We start from the raw sequence: 22764 nt of genomic DNA, 5'->3' as shown, positions 1-22764 counted from the left end.
TGTAGATCCACAATTCTAAATTTGTTGATAATATGAGTAGATATACACAGCTTACTGTGTTGATATGAACTGCTAGATGTGAAGATAAGCAATGCTAAATGTGTAGATATGCACTGCTTTATAGATGTACACTTCTGAACTGCTAAATGTGAAGATTAGCACTGCTGTATAGATGTACTCTACTAAATGTGTTAACATGACCTGTTAAATGTGTAGATATGCACTGCTACATGTGAAGATTTGAACAGCTAAATGTGTAGACATGCACGGCTGTGTAGAAATGCAATGCCAACTGCGAAGATCATACACTGCTATATAGATATGCATTATTGAGTAGAAATGCACTGCTGTGTTGTGTAAATATGAACTTAGAAATGTAATGCCAACTGTGTAGAAATGCACTGCTGTGTAAATATACACAACTGAGTAGATATACACAACTGAGTAGATATGCACAGCTGTGAAAAAATGTTCTGTTGTGTAAATTTGCACTATTAACTTTATATAATAATTATATGATATTAAATTCCATGAAAATATCTGATATATAACTCCTAAATATATCTGAGTATATTCAATTACAATCAGTTTTACCATCCCTTAAGCTTTAACTGTTCTTTAATGGACTTATCCATCTTTAAATCTGAAAAAAACTGTTCATTATTTTTAAGGAAAATTTCAAAATTTCAGTGTAGATCCAGATCAGATAATCAGATGTGCAAGCACAACTTGGTCTGCATTAGTTGCAGGAGTGAAATCAGTTGCTGCAAGAGAGCAAAAGGATTAAGGATGGTTGGAGGTTCGTATTCAGGTACCTGCTTATTATATGCATTAACTAATGCAAGAAGGGGTTCCTGAGGTCTTACTCCACTAGTAAAGCTTGGAAGTTGCCATATAACCTTTACATTTTCAGTGTGTCTTTTTTCTCTCTTTTGGTTGGGTTTAACATCACACCAACACAATATAGGTCATATGGCGACTTCCCAGCTTTACTGGTGGTTCTCCTCTGAACAGTATAACATTATTTCCGGCACAAATGCACACCCGAGGTCAGTGCAACTTAAAACCCAACATAACAAACAAATTCAGTGAATATAATATATACAATATAAAATTAAGTGAATAATAGCAATCAGGTTCAGCTCCAAGTATGTCAGGATTGCATCCTCAGAAGTTTGTTACAGCTGTCTATATATATATCTCTACAGTTAACTTTAAAAGTTTAGCTTTATATTTCTATACTGTTTTCATGTATCTTCGTCAGCTATCTTAGATAAATTGAACAAATATTGAATCAAACATATCAGCCCAAGCTGGCTACAGCTTCGAAAAAAACTTCTTAGATTTTCTCAATCAATTGTTGATTACAACAAAAGGTAAATGGTAAATGACTTCAATTTTGCAATATGTTGATGTTTTTACAAAATAATGATCCTTTCAATGGATTAAGGGACCCATTCAACTCAAAATGAAGAGAATTTGAGAAAATGTGAAGCTGGTAAAAATGTGCCGACTCAAAAAGTATTAAAAAAGTTAATCCCCTTGTTAACACTTCATTAGCTCATTCAAAACAAAATCCCATCACAAGAATTAAGATATTTAGTCTGGGGTTGTTGTTGCTTTCCTGTTTTATTGTGTTGTTTTGTTGTTGTTGTTGGTGTTGTTTTTTGTTGTTGGAGGGGGGGGGGGGTTGATTTGTTGTTGCTTTTTTATTGGAGGGTGAGGGGTAGGTTGTTTTTTTTTTCCCAGAAAAATAAACAAACTGAAATAAAAAGACAAGCTAATTTGACTTTCAGTTCCTTAAACAAAACAGGACTGTTTTGTTCACAATAGATTTATGTTTTATACAAAATAACCTGATAGTTCTCCAGGCTATCACTCTACTTAAAGTTTCTTAAAGACAATATATTTATTTTTCTTTACTCAATAAAGTGACAGTTTAAAACATGAAAGATTAATGTTTTCATGATGGTTGTTTAAAAATATCAAAGATTATCATCAAAATATTTGTTTCTCTATAAACTGAAGGATTTTGAATGTTAATATTTTACATAATAAACTAAATAAAAGTATTTTACAGATAATAGACTTGTGTTCCTTTCATGTAATCTTAAGGAGCCTCTGAGGCCAAGTGTTTAAAGTTGCCAACTTGCCCCACACTGCTGTAGGTTTGAATCCCTAAGTAAGGTATCAAGCTAGCTTATTATATAATGTCGGTGGTTCTCCCTTGTTGCCCATTTGTGCATGAAATAATGTATGAAGAGCAACAAGAGTTCGCCTCGTAAAATTGCCGTTTTAGCTTTGCAGTGTTGGTGTGACTTAAATTCCATCACAAAAACAACAAACTTACATAATTTACATTCATATACAGCAAATCTTCTTTTAAACAATAAGCAATAGGTATTTAATGATAATAGATATTAATGTTTTCTTTATAGATTCATGTTTTACTTATTTAATAAACTAAGACTACAAGCATCTAATCAAAGCACAGAAGGCGCTGAATTTGTTTGGGTCTCAGAATGTAAGAAAGGTGCAGGTTGTGAGATTATATGTTTAGTGCCACCAATGCTTTCCAGCGTTTTAATTGTAGTAAATTGGCTATAAGACTAATTGCAACACTGATATTCAATCCAATGTTTATTTGACTTTAACAATTTAAAAAAATAAGTTACCTTTACTGGGATTTGAACTCCAGACCTCTCGCTTCCTAAGCGAGCCCGAAAACCCTTCAGCCACGGTTAAATTTATATGTGAACGGCCTGAAGAAAACCATATTATTCTAAATTAGGGCTTGTAACGACTTTTAACTGTTGTTTAACACAGATGTAAATAATCCTGAAGCTTACTATAAGCATGTATATTTATAAAGAATCAAAGGGCTTCATGTTCTTTGGTATTTTCTGATCTTTGCAATCTAAATCGTACTGTATATCTGTATGCATTTTCCTGTATAAGTTTATTTTTATGTATTATAATTCATTTTGTAAGGCACATACGGAATTCTGCATAACTAGAGTTGCATCAAAAAATCATTTATGTACTTTTTTTACCACAGCCACACTTTATCCTTGTAAATCATGGCTACTTCCTTAACAAAAACAATTAAAAAAAGAATTTAACCAAAAAAAATTTCCTCGACTGGGATTCGAACTCGAGACCTCTCACTCACTAAGCGAGCGCGTTACCACTGTACCACGGAGAAGTTATACACAGTATGTCTGAATAATATCAAGTCATTCTAAATTTAGAACTTCCATTGCATTCAGGTTTGTAATCCTTATTAATTTCGAGGTATTTTGTTCAGGGTAAACCTGTTGTTTAAAATTGAAGTAAATATTTTAGCGAAAATCCTCTCGCCCAAACAGTCCGACATGTAGAATCTATATATTCCACTACTCGGTTTGTGTAGTATTCGGTAATCTACATGGCTAAAAATAGTATTTTCATTGATAAAATCATATTCATCCGCGTAATTTGTGATTGTGCATTTATTGACAATTCTATAAGCCAACGCTATTGTTTAACTTTAAATGCGTTGTAATTTGTTGGATACTTGTAACAAAATAAAATATTTCTTTCTTTTAAATCGCTAGTTTTAAGCTGTTTTGAGAACTACTTGTTGTTAGGTTTGTCATAAACTTCTGTGTCAGAGATTGAATGTCCGCTTTGTATTTAGTTATTTTCGATCAGAAAATACCAGAAAACAATATTAGAAATCTTCGACCATTCGGGAATTACTTTGCTTGAAAATTGATGCGCCTGTCTTTGACCATCTTTACGCAGTGATCTCCCCTGAATTTTTCGGCTTTAGTGTACATACAAAAGGGAAGTAACCGCTTCAAAAAAGTGGACTACTTTCGGCATTTGCAATTAAGAACATTAGACTCTGAAATTTCGCTACCATTATTTGTTTGGTCTGACGACCCAAACAAATAAAAACCACAGTTTCATGTTTTCTTAAAACGATACACTAATGGTTTTAAAAAGACAATAGATTTAAGTTTTCTTGAGAGATTCAGGTCTATTATAAAGTAATTCACAACCAAAAATGACCTATCTTTGTTTTTCTTTTCTTTTTTTTTTGTTTATTGTGGGGGGGGGGTGGGTGGGGGGGGGGCTATTTGTCCCTATTTCTAACAGTATTTTCACATATTCCAGCAGTCAGCTACATCCTATGTTACTGGATTATACATACCAGTACTGGAAGATACTTTTCAACAAGTAACAGTCAACTTCTCCACATAGATTCCATGGTGGAGGTTAATTGCATGGATTGAGACAGTCACTGTTACAGAACAGTCAATACCTTCTGTGCATACTGGGCAGGATTCAAAAATCAATAACAGACTTAAATAATATTACATATATATATATATCACATCATGAATATTCATGGCCTTAAAAGAATTCATAAACCTATATCGATACTGTTTTTATCTGTTGTTGTTTTTTTGTTGTTTTTTATTTCCTACAATATCAGTATCATAGATATGTGCATAAAAATTACCATTTCCTATACTTCTTTTTTTTTACTGACCAATATTGAACAGTCTTTAAGATTTGATATTCATATAGATTACACTAATGAATTCTGGGAAAGAATTTTCATGATCATCGGGCAGGGGAAGAATTGTGATAAATTACTACACGATGACCTCTGTCCATTTACGAATGTCCAGTTTAATGACTGACCAAGCTTTGCTAGCCCTGCTTTAATTAAGTACAGAAATGAAATGCACATATTTCAAAGACCGGCACCAAAACTAATCTATCATTTATCATTCAATCATGAACATGTAGTAAAATCGACATGAAAACTTTGATCTGCAACCATCATTTATATCATATTCTGTTTACAAGACAGATGTAGCAAAAATTTACCATCTATATAACAAAAGTACATCTGTTTTGTTGGGGTTTTATTTTAATATCAAACCTGTAAAGTATCAAACTTTTTACTGTTTTATTTTTTCTTTGGTTTGGCTTTACACTGCACCAAAACAGAGATAATAATGGTGATTTTCCAGCTTTACTGGTCGAGGAAGACCTCAGGTGCCTGCCCCTCTGTGTAACATTTCAGGCACAAACACACAGGCACCTGAGTAGAACCACTGACATTCGTAAGCTAGCTGGTAAAAAAAAAGAAAAACAGGAAAAAAATCTAAAGCCCCTGTTCGGATTAGAACAGCGAAAATGTCAATGACATTACCCACTTTTGCCATAGTCTTGATAGCAAATCAAATGTACAAAATTTTCTATGCAATTTCAGTATATTCTGATAATACAAATTTTGGTTATGAGTGTCAAATTATTCCTATTTAGCTTAAGTAAGAGATTTAAACATGAACAGAGTTATAATATTACCTCCCTTGATCAATAGAACTTTGCTTAAATATAACCGTAACCCTAAATTTGTAGAGTGGACTTGATCTGCATGGTCCAGTGCTATTTGGCTAGTCCAGCTTTTAATCTGGACAAAACCATGATTCATCATTTTGAGGTAAAATTTCAAAAGATACTGATAAAAAATATTGAACAGCACAAACCATGACCAGGTAGCGCTGATGTGCCAGCTGATCTTGGTCTTCACTGGCTCCATGGTGCTTCTCTAAGTCCTTTAACATCTAAATAGTGTTAATTTATTGTAAATTGTTCACAAGGTTTTTCATCTAGCTATAAAAACCAAACAGGTGGGATTTTACCCTTGAGATTTTTTTTGTATATTTAAGATCAAATGAATCTTGATTTTTTTACCATGAAATTAAGTATATAAACTTGTCTATGATATACAGCAATTATATCATTAAAATATGATTCAAGTGTACTACTGGCATCACAATACTGTATGTCTAGTACTAAAAGTAACTTGAGCTTTCTCTCCTACCAGACAGCACCGCAGTTTAACCCTTAGTGACTGCTACCAAGAAAGCAACCAGTGCAGACGTCCATGTCATCTGATCATGGTCTGCTCTGTCCGCTATTCAATCACTAGTCTACATATCAATTTAGCCATAGTTTGGTTAAGAGTACAATGAGGGAATCATAATCACTGAAAACTTCTTCATTAAAATTTTTTGTAAGTGAAACCTTTCACATTTCATCTCATGATAAATCTAATTCAAATTTCAATAATTTAATCTCTTTATAACTTTAAGCCATCATTTCTCACAATTTCCTTTTTTTTTTAAACTGGTTAAAACCACAAAATTTCATGGCCATAATTCTTATCTTCAGGAGAAAAAAAACCATCGTTAAAATTACGAGGAAAGATTTTTATGCGTGTTTTAATATGAAAAATTATGAAAATTATTAAATCTGCAAAAATAAAAACTTAGAGCCGCCAATTTTAATTGTAAATACATCAACCATACCAGAAAAAATATTTTTCAAATTAAACTTTCTGACTAGGATCATTCCTCATGATTCCATACTTCTGAGCATGGGGAATTATTTCTGAATTTTTTTCAATAAAAATGCAAATTTTAATAACAATTTTATGCTTCAATTTTTTTCTATTTGAATACATAAACTTCATTAAATGGACAAAGATGATATAGGCAGGGGGAAGCGGGTTTAACATGTGGCGCTTCAAGGAATTACCTATATATTGAAATTATGAGAATAAATATGTACGTGTATAAAATGTTAAGGAATGGGAATTACAAGAAAAATTGATTTTTCCCATTATATCTCCGCCATTTATGTCAGTATTGCAGTATATAACAATATAGTGCAATTGCGGCCAATACACTGCAATACTCAAATCATATCTTGCAATACAGTACAATATTCTACAATTTTAAGCCCGATATATTGCAATGTTTTGCTATACCGAGTCATTTGCATGATACATTAAAATATTGCAATGACTATTTCAACACACATATGGTGACAAAAAATAATAAAAAAGACATGTAAGGCTACCAGAAGTAATTCGGCAAATTAAACATTTAAAATTGAGACACCAGAATTGTTAATATAACAGCATATTTTGTCCTTGCTTAATTGCTAAACAAGGAAGATAGCCAGCATGATACAGTCATTACCTTGGGTCTCGCACAAATATTATTTTCAACAGAACCAACTATTACCAGTTTGGGTCAGTAACAACTAGGACCACAAAACTAAATTAAAACTGTATGTACCACGGTAACATTACCACAAAACTTGGTCAAATATGGTAAAACTGTAAAGTATGAAAATTAATATCAAAGCACAGAAGGCGCTGAATTTGTTTGGGTCTCAGAATGTAAGAAAGGTGGAGGTTGTGAGATTATATGTATAGTGCCACCAATGCTTTCCAGCGTTTTAATTGTAGTAAATTGGCTATAAGACTAATTGCAACACTGATATTCAATCCAATGTTTATTTGACTTTAACAATTTGAAAAAAAAATGAGTTACCTTTACTGTGATTTGAACTCCAGACCTCTCGCTTCCTAAGCGAGCCCGAAAACCCTTCAGCCACGGTGAATTTATATGTGAACGGGCTGAAGAAAACCATATTATTCTAAATTAAGGCTTGTAACGACTTTAACTGTTGTTTAACACAGATGTAAATAATCCTGGAGCTTACTATAAGCATTTATATTTATAAAGAATCAAAGGGCTGCAAGTTATGTGGTATTTTCTGATCTTTGCAATCTAAATCAACTGTATATCTGTATGCATTTTCCTGTATAGGTTTATTTTTATGTATTATAATTCATTTTGCAAGGCACCAGAGTTTGATACATACGGAATTCTGCATAACTAGAGTTGCATCAAAAAATCATTTATGTTCATTTTTTACGACAGCCACACTTTATCCTTGCATATCATGGCTACTTCCTTAACAAAAACACTTAAAAAAGAATTTATCCAAAAAAAAAGTTTCCTCGACCGGGATTCGAACTCGAGACCTCTCACTCACTAAGCGAGCGCGTTACCACTGTACCACGGAGAAGTAATACACAGAATGTCTGAATGATATCAAGTCATTCTAAATTTAGAACTTCCATTGCATTTCGGGTTTGTAATCCTTATTAATTTCGAGGTATTTTGTTCAGGGTAAACCTGTTGTTTAAAATTGAAGTAAATATTTTAGCGAAAGTCCTCTCGCCCAAACAGTCCGACATGTAGAATCTATATATTCCACTACTCGGTTTGTGTAGTATTCGGTAATAAATAGTATTTTCATTGATAAAATCATATTCATCCGCGTAATTTGTGATTGTGCATTTATTGACAATTCTATAAGCCAACGCTATTGTTTAACTTTAAATGCGTTGTAATTTGTTGGATACTTGTAACAAAATAAAATATTTCTTTCTTTTAAATCGCTAGTTTTAAGCTGTTTTGAGAACTACTTGTTGTTAGGTTAGTCGTAAACTTCTGTGTCAGAGATTGAATGTCCGCTTTGTATTTAGTTATTTTCGATCAGAAAATACAATAAAACAATATTAGAAATCTTCGACCATTCGGGAATTACTTTGCTTGAAAATTGATGCACCTGTCTTTGACCATCTTTACGCAGTGATCTCCCCTGAATTTTTCGGCTTTAGTGTACATACAAAAGGGAAGTAACCGCTTCAAAAAAGTGGACTACTTTCGGCATTTGCAATTAACAACATTAGACTCTGAAATTTCGCTACCATTATTTGTTTGGTCTGACGACCCAAACAAATAATAAAATGGTATGTTATGCCACAAAACATTTAACATGGTCTCCGATGTCAAATCCTGCCTTCAGAATCTCTTATATTACTAATCTCGTTTAATATCTACCATTAATCTTTTACCAACACCATTATTCAAAATATAAAATAAAATACTATTCTTCCCCTTTAAGTACAGGATCATCAACGCAAAAAAAGGAATGAATCACAGGCAGTCCCGCAGTTCTAATTTTGAATTCATACCCCAGCAGATTTGAATTCTTTTTCTATAGAATTATGACCTCGTCATATAAAATGAAAAGAAATGATGATGGATTAATGCCAGGCCCTGGAAACAGCCTCAGGAAAACCATTAGTGAAATTCGAAACAACTAATTCCATTCCATTTCAATTAGCGGAGTCACCACACCGAGATTTGAAACTGAAATTAACTTAATTCATCGATCAAGCAACGATTAATATGGTTACTGAAATTTACATCTAAATAAGTCCGCCATCAATGAGAATGGAGTAAATAGCAATCTAACTTAAAACAGGGATTTATATCTATTGCAATAAACTTGTATCCATAAAAGTTTCATTTGCGATAAAAATCTTTTCAATTTATATGTAAAATTTGTAACCGAGCAGCACAATTTTATATTCATTTCCATTTTTTGGTGTACTTTTATCATAATTCCGTCCTTATTAATTTTCCTGGTACATTTCGATATTCATGTATAAATGTACGCAAGAACCTAACGCTCTGTCATTTTTTGGATATGTGTGAGTTCAAGAAATTCAGGATGTATAATAGTTAAAGTTAGACACTCAAAATTTACTGATGCTATAAAACTAAGAGTCTCCTGTATTAATCAAGACATGAATTGCATCTTGGTAAGCATGGCATCTTGGTGAGCCTGACATCTTGGTATGTATTGCATACTTGTAATGTCCCTTTGGTAAGCATGGACTTTTGGTTAGCATGATATCTCTGTTATTATAGTATCTTGGTTAGCTTGACACCTTGGTAAGCAGGGCATCTCTGTTATCATAATTATCTTGGTTAGCTTGAAACCTTGGTAAGCAGGGCATCTCTGTTATTATAGTATCTTGGGTAGCTTTACACCTTGGTAAGCAGGGCATCTCTCTTATTATAGTTTCTTTGGTAGCTTGACACCTTGGTAAGCAGGGCATCTCTATTATTATAGTTTCTTTGGTAGCTTGACACCTTGGTAAGCAGGGCATCTCTGTTATTATAGTATCTTGGTTAGCTTGACACCTTGGTAAGCAGGGCATCTCTGTTATTATAGTATCTTGGTTAGCTTGACACCTTGGTAAGCAGGGCATCTCTGTTATTATAGTATCTTGGTTAGCTTGACACCTTGGTAAGCAGGGCATCTCTGTTATTCTAGTATCTTGGTTAGCTTGACACCTTGGTAAGCAGGGCATCTCTATTATTATAGTTTCTTGATTAGTGTGACACTTGTAAATCATGACATCTTGGTAAACTTTTCATCTAGGTATATACGGTTGAAATCTTTGTTAGAATGGCATCTTTGTTAACTTGAAATCTTGGTTTGCCTGACATATTGGTTAACTTGAAATCTTGGTTTGCCTGACATATTGGTTAACTTGAAATCTTGGTTTGCCTGACATATTGGTTAACTTGGCATCCTAAGTAGGTTAAACTAAACATCTTTATTATTCTGACACCTTGTTTAGTTTGACACTCTGGTATGCATGGCATCTTGGTATGTATGGCACCTTGGTTAGCTTAACATCTTGGTTTGCTTGCCACCTTGGTAAACTTCACACTAAACTTTCTTTGATAGCTTGAAACTTTGGTAAACATGGCATCATTGGTTCGTATGACTCCTTTGTTAACATGACACCTCGGTAAGCTTGATGGTAAGTATGGCATCTTGGTTAGACAACCATTTGAGTTAACTTTACATCTGGGATAACTTCACACTTTGGTTAGCTTGACAGATTAGTCTGCTTGACACTTTCATGGCGCCTTCATTAGGTTACTTTGACAGCTTAGTTAGTTTGACACTTTTCTAAGCAGGGTACCTTGGTTAACATAAAATCTTGGTTAGCTTAACATCTTGGTTAACTTGGCATCTTAGTGAGTATGTACCCTTGGTTAACTTCACAACTTAATTTGCTTTACATCACTGTAAACATGGCACCTTTTGTATTTAGCAAACAGTGATGGACTCCTTGGTCAATGTAATGCCTGAATAAGCAAGGCATTTTGGTGAACTTGACATTTTAGTTAGTTATGCACCTTGGTAAGCATGCATTTTGCTTAACATTTTGGTAAGCATGTTATCTTGGTAAGCTTTACACCTTGGTAAACATGGTACCTTTGGTATTTTTACAATAACGATGGAGTCCTTGTTCAATGTAAACTACACCATGTCAACTTGTTTGAGGTCAAATCAAACTCAGCGAATTTTATTGATATTTTGTTACATTTGTCAAAATATGACATACCTGTCAACAAATTGAAGCAAAATCTGTTTGGTCTCTTAAATACTTACACTTCATTGTAAAATAATTCCAAAACCATGATTTATAAAATGTAAAATTTAAAACAAATTGAGAAGAAATAGTTCTTCAATAACTGTCACTACCAACAAAATCGCTATATTTTTATTTATTCTCTCCCCTGGGTGAAATAGACATGATTAGATTTTATTGCACCATTGTGTCATGTTATATTGTTAAATCATTATATTTTATGGAATCTTTTCATGTACTCTGTGGTTTACAAACAAAGACAATTAAAATGCCAGACAGAATCTGAATTGCAGGAAGGGAGACAGAAACAAACAAAAGAAGATACCAATTATAGTGATGTGTAACCAATTGTTGCACAAAAAACTGGTTTCCATACTGGCTTGCTAACGAAGCAAGCAAATGTTTAAGCTGCAGTTTAAGTTTCAATATTTTAATGGGTAAACCCGTAACCTGCTGAATGTGTAATGCATTTACCTTTAAACTTGGTCAGACTGTATGGATGTGATTGTTCTGGTCTGGCTCTATACTGGTAGTAATGGCTGGTCACCTTCCATTCCAGTTACAGGGACTCCGCACAGTTTTTGGGATAGTGTAAATATAGGTTATATATCATATAAAAAGCTGTTGTTTTTTGTTTTTTTCCTAGAATTACTTTTCACACTATCCCTGTGGTACCAGCAAGCTGAGGGATTAAAGTCATGTATTTAAAATGTACCATTTTGCTCACATTTTTGCATGCGTCAGCAACATTTGAGCAACAAAAATACAAAACATACAAATTCCAATTGACTTTTTATTCCATGAAAAAAATTCTAAAAGCAAAGGGGTCTGGCAATGTAGTGTGTCTACAGTGAACCAATATGAGGATTCAAGTCAATAAAATTAACACCTAAAAATATAGAAACAAAATTATTCCAAATAAAAAATATTTGATGTGGTAATTTTTTCCGACACAACCTCTCTAGTTTAATGGGAGACAACTCACTACACTGACCTTTAGAAATGAGATTATGTGCAACCTAAAACCCACAACCGCAATTACAACCAATTCCAGTCAGACAGTTTAACCAATTACAAAACTAAATTCCATATATAGAGAACTATTTCACTACCAGAATGTCCATAAATTGAACATTAAAACACCTGCAAAAAAAAAAAGTTCAGACATTTCTTATTGGTCTAAATTTATTGAAATACAATCCAAGTCTTAATTCAAGTTTCTGTTATCTTTTAATAAAATTTGTCATTTTCTTTTTAAACTTGTAATAAAACCTAATTCTAACTAAGGCTGACTATTAGAATTTTTTTAGTACCTAGGCAATGGTTGCAACAAGTTTATAACTTAATATGATGTGGAACTATTATGATGCGAGGAACACTAAAATTACTGAAGCTCGGTTCTCACGAAGCTCAATTTTAAAAGAGTTTCAAGTCATCTTATTATTACACTTACTTACCTATATTTGTTTAATGGACTTACTCTGCTTTGAATTTAGAACAGTCTACTAATATTCAGAGGGATCTCAGTATCAAAACAACTGTAATTCAGGAGTCAACAATCTGAAAATTGACTTGACTCAGTTGATCTATAATTATCTATATTGAAATAATTTCCTTAAAATATGAACAAGGAATGGTGGCAACACCAGACCACTGGTAAGAAGCCAAACACAATCCAGCAACACCGGACAACCAGCAAGGATCCCAACACAACCCACAAATACTGGACAACCAGCAAGGGACCCAACACAACCCAATAACACTGAACAACCAGCAAGGAGCCCACTCAGTCCAACACAACCCAGTTACACAGAATATACAGCAAGGAGCCCAACACAACCCAGCTAACACAGGATAAACAGCAAGGAGCCCAACACAACCCAGTAACACAGAATATACAGCAAGGAGCCCAACACAACCCAGTAACACAGAATAAACAGCAAGGAGCCCCAACACAACCCTGCAATACCCGATAACCAGCAAGGAACCCAACACAACCCAGTAACACAGAATAAACAGCAAGGAGCCCAACACAACCCTGCAATACCTAATAACCAGCAAGGAACCCAACACAACCCAGTAACACAGAATAAACAGCAAGGAGCCCAACACAACCCAGTAACACAGAATAAACAGCAAGGAGCCCAACACAACCTAGTAACACAAAATAAACAGCAAGGAGCCCCAACACAACCCTGCAATACCCGATAACCAGCAAGGAGCCCAACACAAACCCAGTAACACAGAATATACAGCAAGGACCCCAACACAACCCAGCAATATCAGAATAAACAGCAAGGAGCCCAACACAACCCAGTAACACAGAATAAACAGCAAGGAGCCCCAACACAACCCTGCAATACCCGATAACCAGCAAGGAACCCAACACAACCCAGCAACACCAAACCACCAGCATTGACTGAGGAGCCCAACAGGACATCAATAAAAACAGGAGAAGGCAAAGCACAAACAGACAGCTAACCTTATTACTAAAATAGCCTATTGACGGCAACAGTGATTCCCTCTATGCATCAAGCGCAGACCAAGATCAGCCCGCACATCAAGCCCGTTTAATCATGTTTGCTATTCTGTCAGTACATATTTTGAAATTTTCTTGAAAAATAATAAAGGTTTCATCCATATTGAAAGATGGTCAAATCCAATCAAAAGATATTGAGCAATTTATATAGCAATTAACTACTTCAGACAAATGCCAGTAAGACAAACTCAAATCTTGCCATGATTTGGTGGTAATTTTTTTATGTTTTTGCCTTAAAACAAGCCACTAACAGATAATGATCAAATAGAACACAAACACTAATGTTTTTTCTACCTAAAGGTATCATTCAATAATGTATAATTATTATTCTTTCAAAATGAATTAAATATTATTCATTCAGAGACATCTCTATTTTCTCGGTCCCATTGTTACAAATTGACCTTTACAATAAAGTATTTTACAGAATTATGAATTCATTTCCCAAATGCTTTACTAAATTAACAGAACAAAATAATGCAATAATAATAATAAAGTCAACAGTACAGAATTATGCTATAATAAAATCAACAGCTCAGAATTATGCTATATAATAAAATCAACAGCTCAGAATTATGCAATAATAAAGTCAACAGCTCAGAATTATGCAATAATAAAATCAACAGCTCAGAATTATGCAATAATAAAATCAACAGAACAAAATTATGCAATAATAATAATAAAGTCAACACAGAATTATGCTATAATAAAATCAACAGCACAGAATTATGCAATAATAAAATCAACAGAACAGAATTATGCAAAAATAAAGTCAACAGTAAAGAATTATGCAAGTTGGAAAGCAGAAGTCAAGGCTGACCTGGTTTTATTAAGAGTTAAAATGACAAAGGGGAGAAAACTGGTGCTCAGTAAAACATACTTGTTTCTTTTCTTTTTTGTTGAGACTTACTTCTTTGTTCAATTCACAATATTTTCCATTTAAATACATTTTTCAAAATGATCATGAAAATTAGGATGAATCTAGTGGCATTCTAGCATGCTTTAAGGATTGTTCCAATTAAAGACATAACATGAGTACCAGTAAATGTAGATGCTATAGCCGGTACTGCTTAAAAAAATATGATTTCCTTCAATTATTAATAACTTTATAAAGTTCATAAATGATCAATGTTGGAATTTCAAATTCAAGGGTTTTTCAATGCTATTCAGTTAATTCTTAAGGGATCTTCAAAAGGGTTTTAAAGCTAAAAGTCATTTCCAAGTTTTCAAAAAAGACATCAAATTCAATGATTTTTCAAGACATTTGCAAACCAATGTCTCATTTTTAAAAAAAAAATTTTTAAAGTCAACATATGTAAAATACTTTTTTATGCCTTATTTTTTTTTAAATAAATGCTGTTTCTGTTATATTGTGGAAATATATAATTATATATATGCTAGCTAGTAGCTATCTGGTTTAAAGCTTGGCACCGATATATAACTTTTCTTTATTATAAGTGCTTATGAATAATTATTTCATATTTTCACTCGAGTTTATTACGTACATGAACTATTACATTTCAAGTTAATTGCGTAAGTTATTACTCCCCATATTATATTTGCTAATATTGTCATTATACCTCAGTACGATTTTGATATTTTAACGCCAATTATCACAAACTTTACAAAAAGGTTGAAAATAAAATTATGCAACTTTTGCATCATTATCGCTGTGTTTTACACATTTTATATAAGCAATGTTCGTCCAATTAACATACCTAGAATTTCATAATAATTTTCTCTTTTTTTTATCAAATACACCATCATTCTGTGAAGTCCACTGAATTGTTGTTTGTGAAAGTTGGTAAAAAAAATGGAAAAATTGATTTCATAAGCACAAACAGGCAGCTGGACTGGTCTAATAAACAAGTTATTTGAAAGAATACAACACAAATTAACAAAAATGTCCACATTTTTATTAATTCTCATTCCACAAAAGAAATCAATTTTTGTTTGTGCAAAACTGCCAATATTAATTTCAGAAGGCAATGCAAAGAGTGGGATTTTGATAATTATTATTAACAAAGAAACATGTTAACTTATCTAATAATGCCATTAGACTAAGTTATTATTACAGTATGACGGTTCATAGTACAAGTTCAATTGTTTAGTGACTTTGCATACCATTAAGGTCTGATGAATGTAACATGGCACATCTCTAAAAGCGATGGATGCTCCGAGAAACCTACATACATTTCGTATTTGTCTATATGTACAAAGGCTGAATGATTAAATATGTAAAATTCTGTTAAGTTAACAACCAGGGACCATCATACTCAATTGACACCTAACTCTACCCAAAGCATAATCAAACAAAGATTTGCCATTTTGTAACATTTTAGCACTTGAATATAGTCGGTCTGTATTTAAATTCAAAATATACAAATTTACAAATCATACAAAGCCCAATTCAAACAGGTTTTGGTTGCTTTTACTCTCTTTTTTTTCTTCCCTATTTTGTTAGAGAAAAAGAAAATAATGGTATGTCCGTCACCACCAAGATGCCAGTGTCCTACTACCCGGACAAATGATAGCACCATAAAGATCCTTGCCATAACTACACTAAGTTGAAGGTCTAACAACCTTACATGATCAATATCATATTATGTTCAATGTATCAACATAATATTATGTTGATATACTCAAATACCAACTTAAGTCAGAGACCTCATGAATCACTACAATTATATACAGTCACAGACAGCAAGCTTCACTTTTCTCAGTACTAAAAGGTTAAATAGAAGCAACATAGATAAGAGGGGGCATAACTCTACAAAAATTAACTTAGGATTATCTGCCCTTTTGAAATGGCTTCCTTTCATGACAATAAACATGTAGTTTGAGGAGATTAGCTTAAATAGTTTGAAACGAATAGCTTAAACAGTTTCCTAAGAAAATCAACATTAACGAAAAAGGTAAATGAATGCTAACCGAGGGCATTGACAATATATAGCTCCGCTTCTTTTCTGTGAAAAATAAAGCTATAAATGGTACATATTACATGTATAATGTCCACATGGGATCCCCAAATACCTTCCCTTACATGGGTCACCTAAGTATATAATTCATAAAATCATCATTATTTCAATACTTCATTTAAAGGTCAAAGGAGCAAAACAAGTCATGATAATGAATAGTTCCTGGAATCACATAAACAAGTAAACAAAAATTTGGCTTAAATGCCAATGTTCATCAATAACTCAAAACAATTTTTTAAAGGTATCTACTACATCCTAAATACATCCGGTAAGTTTAATGTATACCTGTCGAGCATAAAAGCCATCAAACAGTTTCTGACAAGACCAAAAGGCCCAAGTGGGTCCCTAACTTTGACTGCTTACTGGAAAAAGTGTCTTTAAAAAAAAAAAAATTCCTACTTCAAACCATTTTTTATGTCTCCATGGTCCATGATTTTCACTTTTTTAAAAGGTACACTTGACCATACTACATGTGAAAAGTCTGTTATAAAAATCACTGTGTTTTGACCTTACGGAAAATCAGACATGCAATCCAAAAATGATTATTTCTGAGCACTTTCTGCATAGATGAGATAATATATGTTGCTCTGTTGTGTGTGTGTGTGGTTTTTTTTTTCTGGTTTTTTTAAATAATTAACAATCACTCATTTTTTGTTTTTTACCTAAACTGAACATTTTTTTTGTTTTTTTTTGATATTCGGAGATGTCTACTACAAAATGCTACATGAGAAATATGTCCAATCCACTCGGCATTGTAATTACACACAAGAAGACTTAATTTAACTGGTTTTTCCTATGTAAGTCTATATTAATTAAGTGCAAAACAGGAAGTTGCACAACCTTGGCCAACCAGGGTTACCTATAATACAACCTGTCTTTTTTTTAAAACTGGCATTTTAAGTGGTCACATCTTTGTTCACCCCCTTTCCAAAAAAAAACAACTTCATATGGCATTTTTTTGGGTAATGAACAAGTATACCAAGTTACATATGAATACCTTTTATCACAGTTTCTGAAAAATAGAAATACCAACACAAACCCAAACAGGATGGTCATGTCAATAGCTTTTCACCTTTTTTCTCTCTGAAAAAGCGGAGCAAAAAAAGGAGAAAGATTCTGGTATGGACTTCTATAACAATCTCAAAAGTTATAAAATAAAACAATAATATTCAAATTTACCTTTAAAACATCAGGAAGGGCTCGATTTAAACTTTGACCTTTGACACAGTGAAACATCTCTGAGAGCAAATTTTCTCGGTCCTTCACATAATAACCAATAGGATGCATCTCCTTATCAAGGTCAAGGTCAGAATCGTCAAACTCTGCCTCTGCTTGAACCTTTTTCTTATTCTGAAACAAAAAAAGATTACACATATGAGCCACGCCATCACAAAACCAACATAATGGGTTTGCGACCAGCATGGATCCAGACCAGCCTGCGCATCCGCGCAGTCTGATCAGAATCCATGCTGTTCGCTATCACTTTCTCTACTTGTTATAGGGTTTGTAAGCGAACAGCATGAATCCTGATCAGACTGTGCGGATGCGCATGCTGGTCTGGATCCATGCTGGTTGCAAACACACTATGTTGGTATGCGGCTCAATTATTATGAAAATAAGCAAAATAAATGTATCAAAATACTTCTGTTATTAAACATTTAAACATTTGAATTATACACCACTACGATGTAACATCTGATCAAAAACAAGGACATTGTTTTCAATGCACACTGCTCGCAAACAGTCAAATGGTTATATCCCTGTTAAAACTGCCAACCACTAAAACCATAGCATCTGGCAGTTGTGGAGTAGTAACATTCATTTCTCTAACTCCCTTTACCTCCCTTTCTTAACAGAACTTCAAGCTTACAATTGACTGATATATATTTTTATTTATGATTAAGTTTTAATATTATTAACTACAGCTGTTAATCATCAAATGGTACTGAAGATAATTAAACTTCAAGCCATTTTATCTAGAAAATTGTCTTAAGGATGCCCCCACTTTATATGCTAGGACACTTAAAAATATGAATAAAGATATTATGACAGCTAGGACAGGATATATGGTATTTCACAAACTTTCTTGAAAAAGTAAGAGGATTCTTGATAAAAAACAGGTTTTTTTTTATAATATTCACCAGCTTTTATTTTAAGGTGAAAGAACACAGTTATTTTCAGTTTAGTCAAAATTGGAGCATAATTTTTATTTATAATATAACTTAAACTACGAAAATAGATTTTCAATATAGTTTTACATAAGTAACATCACAGTAAAGCATTGTTTATCATATCAATGACTCATTATGCCGAACACTTTTTCAAAGTGACTTAAAAATCCTTGTGCCACGTAAAATGCACCAATATAAAGAAGCTCGTACTCATAAAGATCCACAAACTATTCCACATTGATTTATGGCAGTGATTGTCTTGAAAATATTAATGCCAAGGATATATGCCACGTAATTATTATTGTTTAGTGATAACTGCCTGTATGACAAATCTGAAATCACTTTGGTGAAGAAAAAAAATTCTGTATTTCCAAACCTTGTAAGGGTGTCTTTTATTTATTGTGGCTCACTGTAGTTGTCTATAGAGAAATGGCCTAAAGTATAAGTCGAAAAAATAGTTATATTTAATCAAATGAAAATGGTCTAAAATTTTTCATTATAAAACAAAACTTCTTCTTGAGTTTTAAATACATCATCAAAATTCACAACTTGCACCCAAAAAAAACCAACAAAGAATTCAGCATCAGGCAAAAAAAAAAATTAAAGTAGCATCAAAAGTACAGATTTCTGATATAACTTTCCAAATTTGCATGTAATAACATTTTCTTTTACTTTACGTCTGCAATAAAAAATACCTGATTTGCGAGAAATTGTAAGTAGAAGACGAGTTCCATTGTTTGTAATAAACAAAGACCAATTCCAATCAGAAGATAATGTGAAGGATTGATCAAAATTTTGTATCTGTATGCAAATAACTGAATCTGGCATAAGACATCATATTACGTCTTGGTGGACAGTTTGCGACGGATCATATCAATGACCTCCATTGTATCCAATTGTCCGTTGTCGATGCATTGAAAATCGAGAAAAAAGAAGAAATGACAAAGTACCTCGGCCCCATGCATTTTACAATTCACTCAACTGTTATGCAAATTTTGTCGGGCAATATGGCCAGAACTTAAGTTAGCATAATCACTAAACGGAGAAATTTAATCGTGACCAGGGTTTGAATTTAAGACGTAATAATGCTAGGTTACTGAAGATAACCGCCTGTCTTCGCAATAAACTACCAAAATACGGACAATGATTAACTCCTTTTGTAGAAAAAATTGACCAGCGCGTATCTTCACATTATTTAAAATAAAACATTTTTCACAATTGTTATGTTGAAACTTGACATCTCCGAGTCTGCTAGGTCATAAATTAACGTTATTTGGAGAGTTCGACAGGATAAATTAGATACAGATGAATGAACTAAAAATAACTACGACTATAGTTTATGTCCTTATACCCTTAACAAGTCACGGCAAAATGACATGGAGATTGACATTTGAAATATATAACCAAAAATATAATAGTAATTTATACCATGTGGAAGTGACAATCTTTTTTGTTTTTTACGTACATTTTAGGACATTTGAGGATTCCTCAATAATGTGAAAATAGTTTCTTTTTTACACAGTATAGGCATTAAACTGTTTATGTATAACAAATAAAAAGTACACATCTTAGAATGGACTTTTGTATATATTTTCATCAGGCATAAATAAGTATCTTATAAATTCTCATGCCTTTTCTTCTTTTGATAAAAAAATAATTATGAAGACAATCATCCATTAAGATTTTGTATTCAATAATACGATCTTCTAATGAAACAAATGCAAACAATCATTCAATATAAACTTATTTAAAAGAACTATACAATCAGTCAATATCTAATGATAGTCATTGACAATGAACTATTTAAATCTCCAGTAAATTCAAGCTAAATTTTTTTACAGAAATAATTACCAAATCCCTTGGCTACAAAAAAAATAATGGGCTTTATTTCGACTATCAGATTATTGGATTATCTTAATAGTATTTTTTTTTTCTGAACAACAGGACATGGGTTACAAATCAATGTCGCATTAAAACTTGTCCTGTTCAACTTGATATAAAAGTCGTTTATTGAGTATGACATTAGTACAGACTATTATCTGACATGCCTTGCAGCTGTCCACCCCTAAAGTACAACAAATTTATGCATTTTGTCACACACACACAAAAAACTTCTGTCCAGTGGCAATGTATTCAAATAAATGAATTTCAATCACACTTCTTGGACAAGTGAATTTCTTTAATTCCCTTTGTGACATCAAATTTGCAGATTCTGTGACTTACTGCAAAATAGTCCCAGCGATGGACGTGATTAAAGTGTCCGCGACAGGCTTTTTATGGTCAGTATTGCAAGTTTTAGTGTCCCCGAAAGGCATTTAATTTACACACATGCATTTTTTAGAGCACTTCCTTGGCTGGAAAGTGTGAAACAAGGACGCACAAAATACATTATCGCAGTCTCTCGGGAACGTCCATTTTCGCATGGTGCCGTCAAAAAAAAATTCTATGAAAATTTGCATGTGAAAAACATGACCCCCTCTCTCCATATAACTTCCCTTGTAGCTATGCATGACCACTGCATGACTCATCAATAATGCCTAGTAATGATTGAGAATTTAATTGCATGTCCAAAAGATTAAATATCTCAAATGCGGGAGAAATGAGAAGATTGGAAAAATTTCTCCTAGATTATAGTGCGGACATTCACTTTTTAACATTTTGACCTCTCGCACTGAATAAAAACATGGAAAACAAAATTGATTGTGCAGTTGAAATGAAGTTCCAAAGTCTGGTCATGTTATCAGCCCTATCTTCAAAGGATACATTACTCTGCAAGTTTATTTTTGCTTATCATTCCATTCTGAAGGGCCACAAAAAAAGCAAAATGATGAAGTAGCCAGTGTATAAAATGCTCATCAATTTTGACACACAAGTATCTCACAAATTTTCCTTTCACAAAAATACTGCATTGAACAGCATTCTTGCTCCATCTCAGATATTCAAAAGTTATTTATTTTCTTCAGAAAAAAGAAGCGACGTTTGTCAAAATCTGCAAGTATCATGCATTCAATACCAGGCAAACAACTGAATATTGCATACCTTTATAAGAAAACCAAAAAATACCAAATAACATAGAATAGCTGAAGAGTTATAATGAGCCTACTTAGTCTATGGGGGTCATTCAATTATAAGGTCAACTTAAAGGGAGATAAATTCTATGCAGCATTATATTATGCTTAATTTTGAGCTTATGGCATCATACACAATCAAACTAAAACAAATTTGTGTACATCAATTATAATTGCTTAAATCACATTTCCTTAAAATAAAAAAAAAATTAAAAAAAACCCATACAAAAGCTCTGAATTACATATGCCTGGGAATTTCAGGAGACCTACCCTGTGTGGTCTCTATACATAGGATATGATTCAGTTTAATTGAACGGTCAAACACTATTCTAATTCTTTATTTACATTTCCAGAGAAAGCCAACACTCCAAAATTATAAACATCATTACAGACTGACCAGATAAAAATCTCTAAAAGAAAATCATGATCAACTGACCACTTCTAATATTCTAATATTTCAAACAGATCGCAATTTTTTTGTTTTGATTCAAGGTTAAACTGACCAGAGATTGGACTATACACTGACCACGGCATAGAAATAATTACCTTATCAGAGACAAATCAGAGGTTTATAGGCACCATGATGTATGCTCTTACTGATGATAAAAATCTCAAATTATTCATACAATTTCCTTTTCATTTCTAGTGATCTAATTAGAAATGACCAACGGACAATTTCAAGGCATTGATATGTCAGTAGATACATCAGTCTTAGGTGAAAGGTACAGAATTCCGATGTTCAACGCAGCGCTGCCGGGCCAGTTTTCTATCAGGCTCAGGCATTTTGTAGATTTTCACTACAAATATATTTTGTCATGGGCAAATGTCAAAGGTGTGGCAATTA

General features: G+C 33.0%; 1 protein-coding gene across 6 annotated transcripts in view; it reads right to left on the bottom strand.

Annotated features, from left to right (window-relative positions):
• Positions 1-22764, bottom strand: part of LOC132741637 (caspase activity and apoptosis inhibitor 1-like) — a 171151-nt gene that overhangs the window by 73068 nt on the left and 75319 nt on the right. For all 6 annotated transcript variants that reach the window (XM_060729856.1, XM_060729858.1, XM_060729853.1 and 3 more), the window contains one exon: positions 17861-18031. In XM_060729856.1, the coding sequence (XP_060585839.1) occupies positions 17861-18031 (171 nt within the window). The remainder of the gene's footprint in view (positions 1-17860; positions 18032-22764) is intronic.

Source organism: Ruditapes philippinarum, unplaced genomic scaffold (genome assembly GCF_026571515.1).
Source record: "Ruditapes philippinarum isolate M1 unplaced genomic scaffold, ASM2657151v2 ctg592_1_1_1_1, whole genome shotgun sequence".
In the NCBI taxonomy this organism is placed as follows: domain Eukaryota; kingdom Metazoa; phylum Mollusca; class Bivalvia; order Venerida; family Veneridae; genus Ruditapes; species Ruditapes philippinarum.
This window is presented reverse-complemented; position numbering and strand designations above follow the sequence as displayed.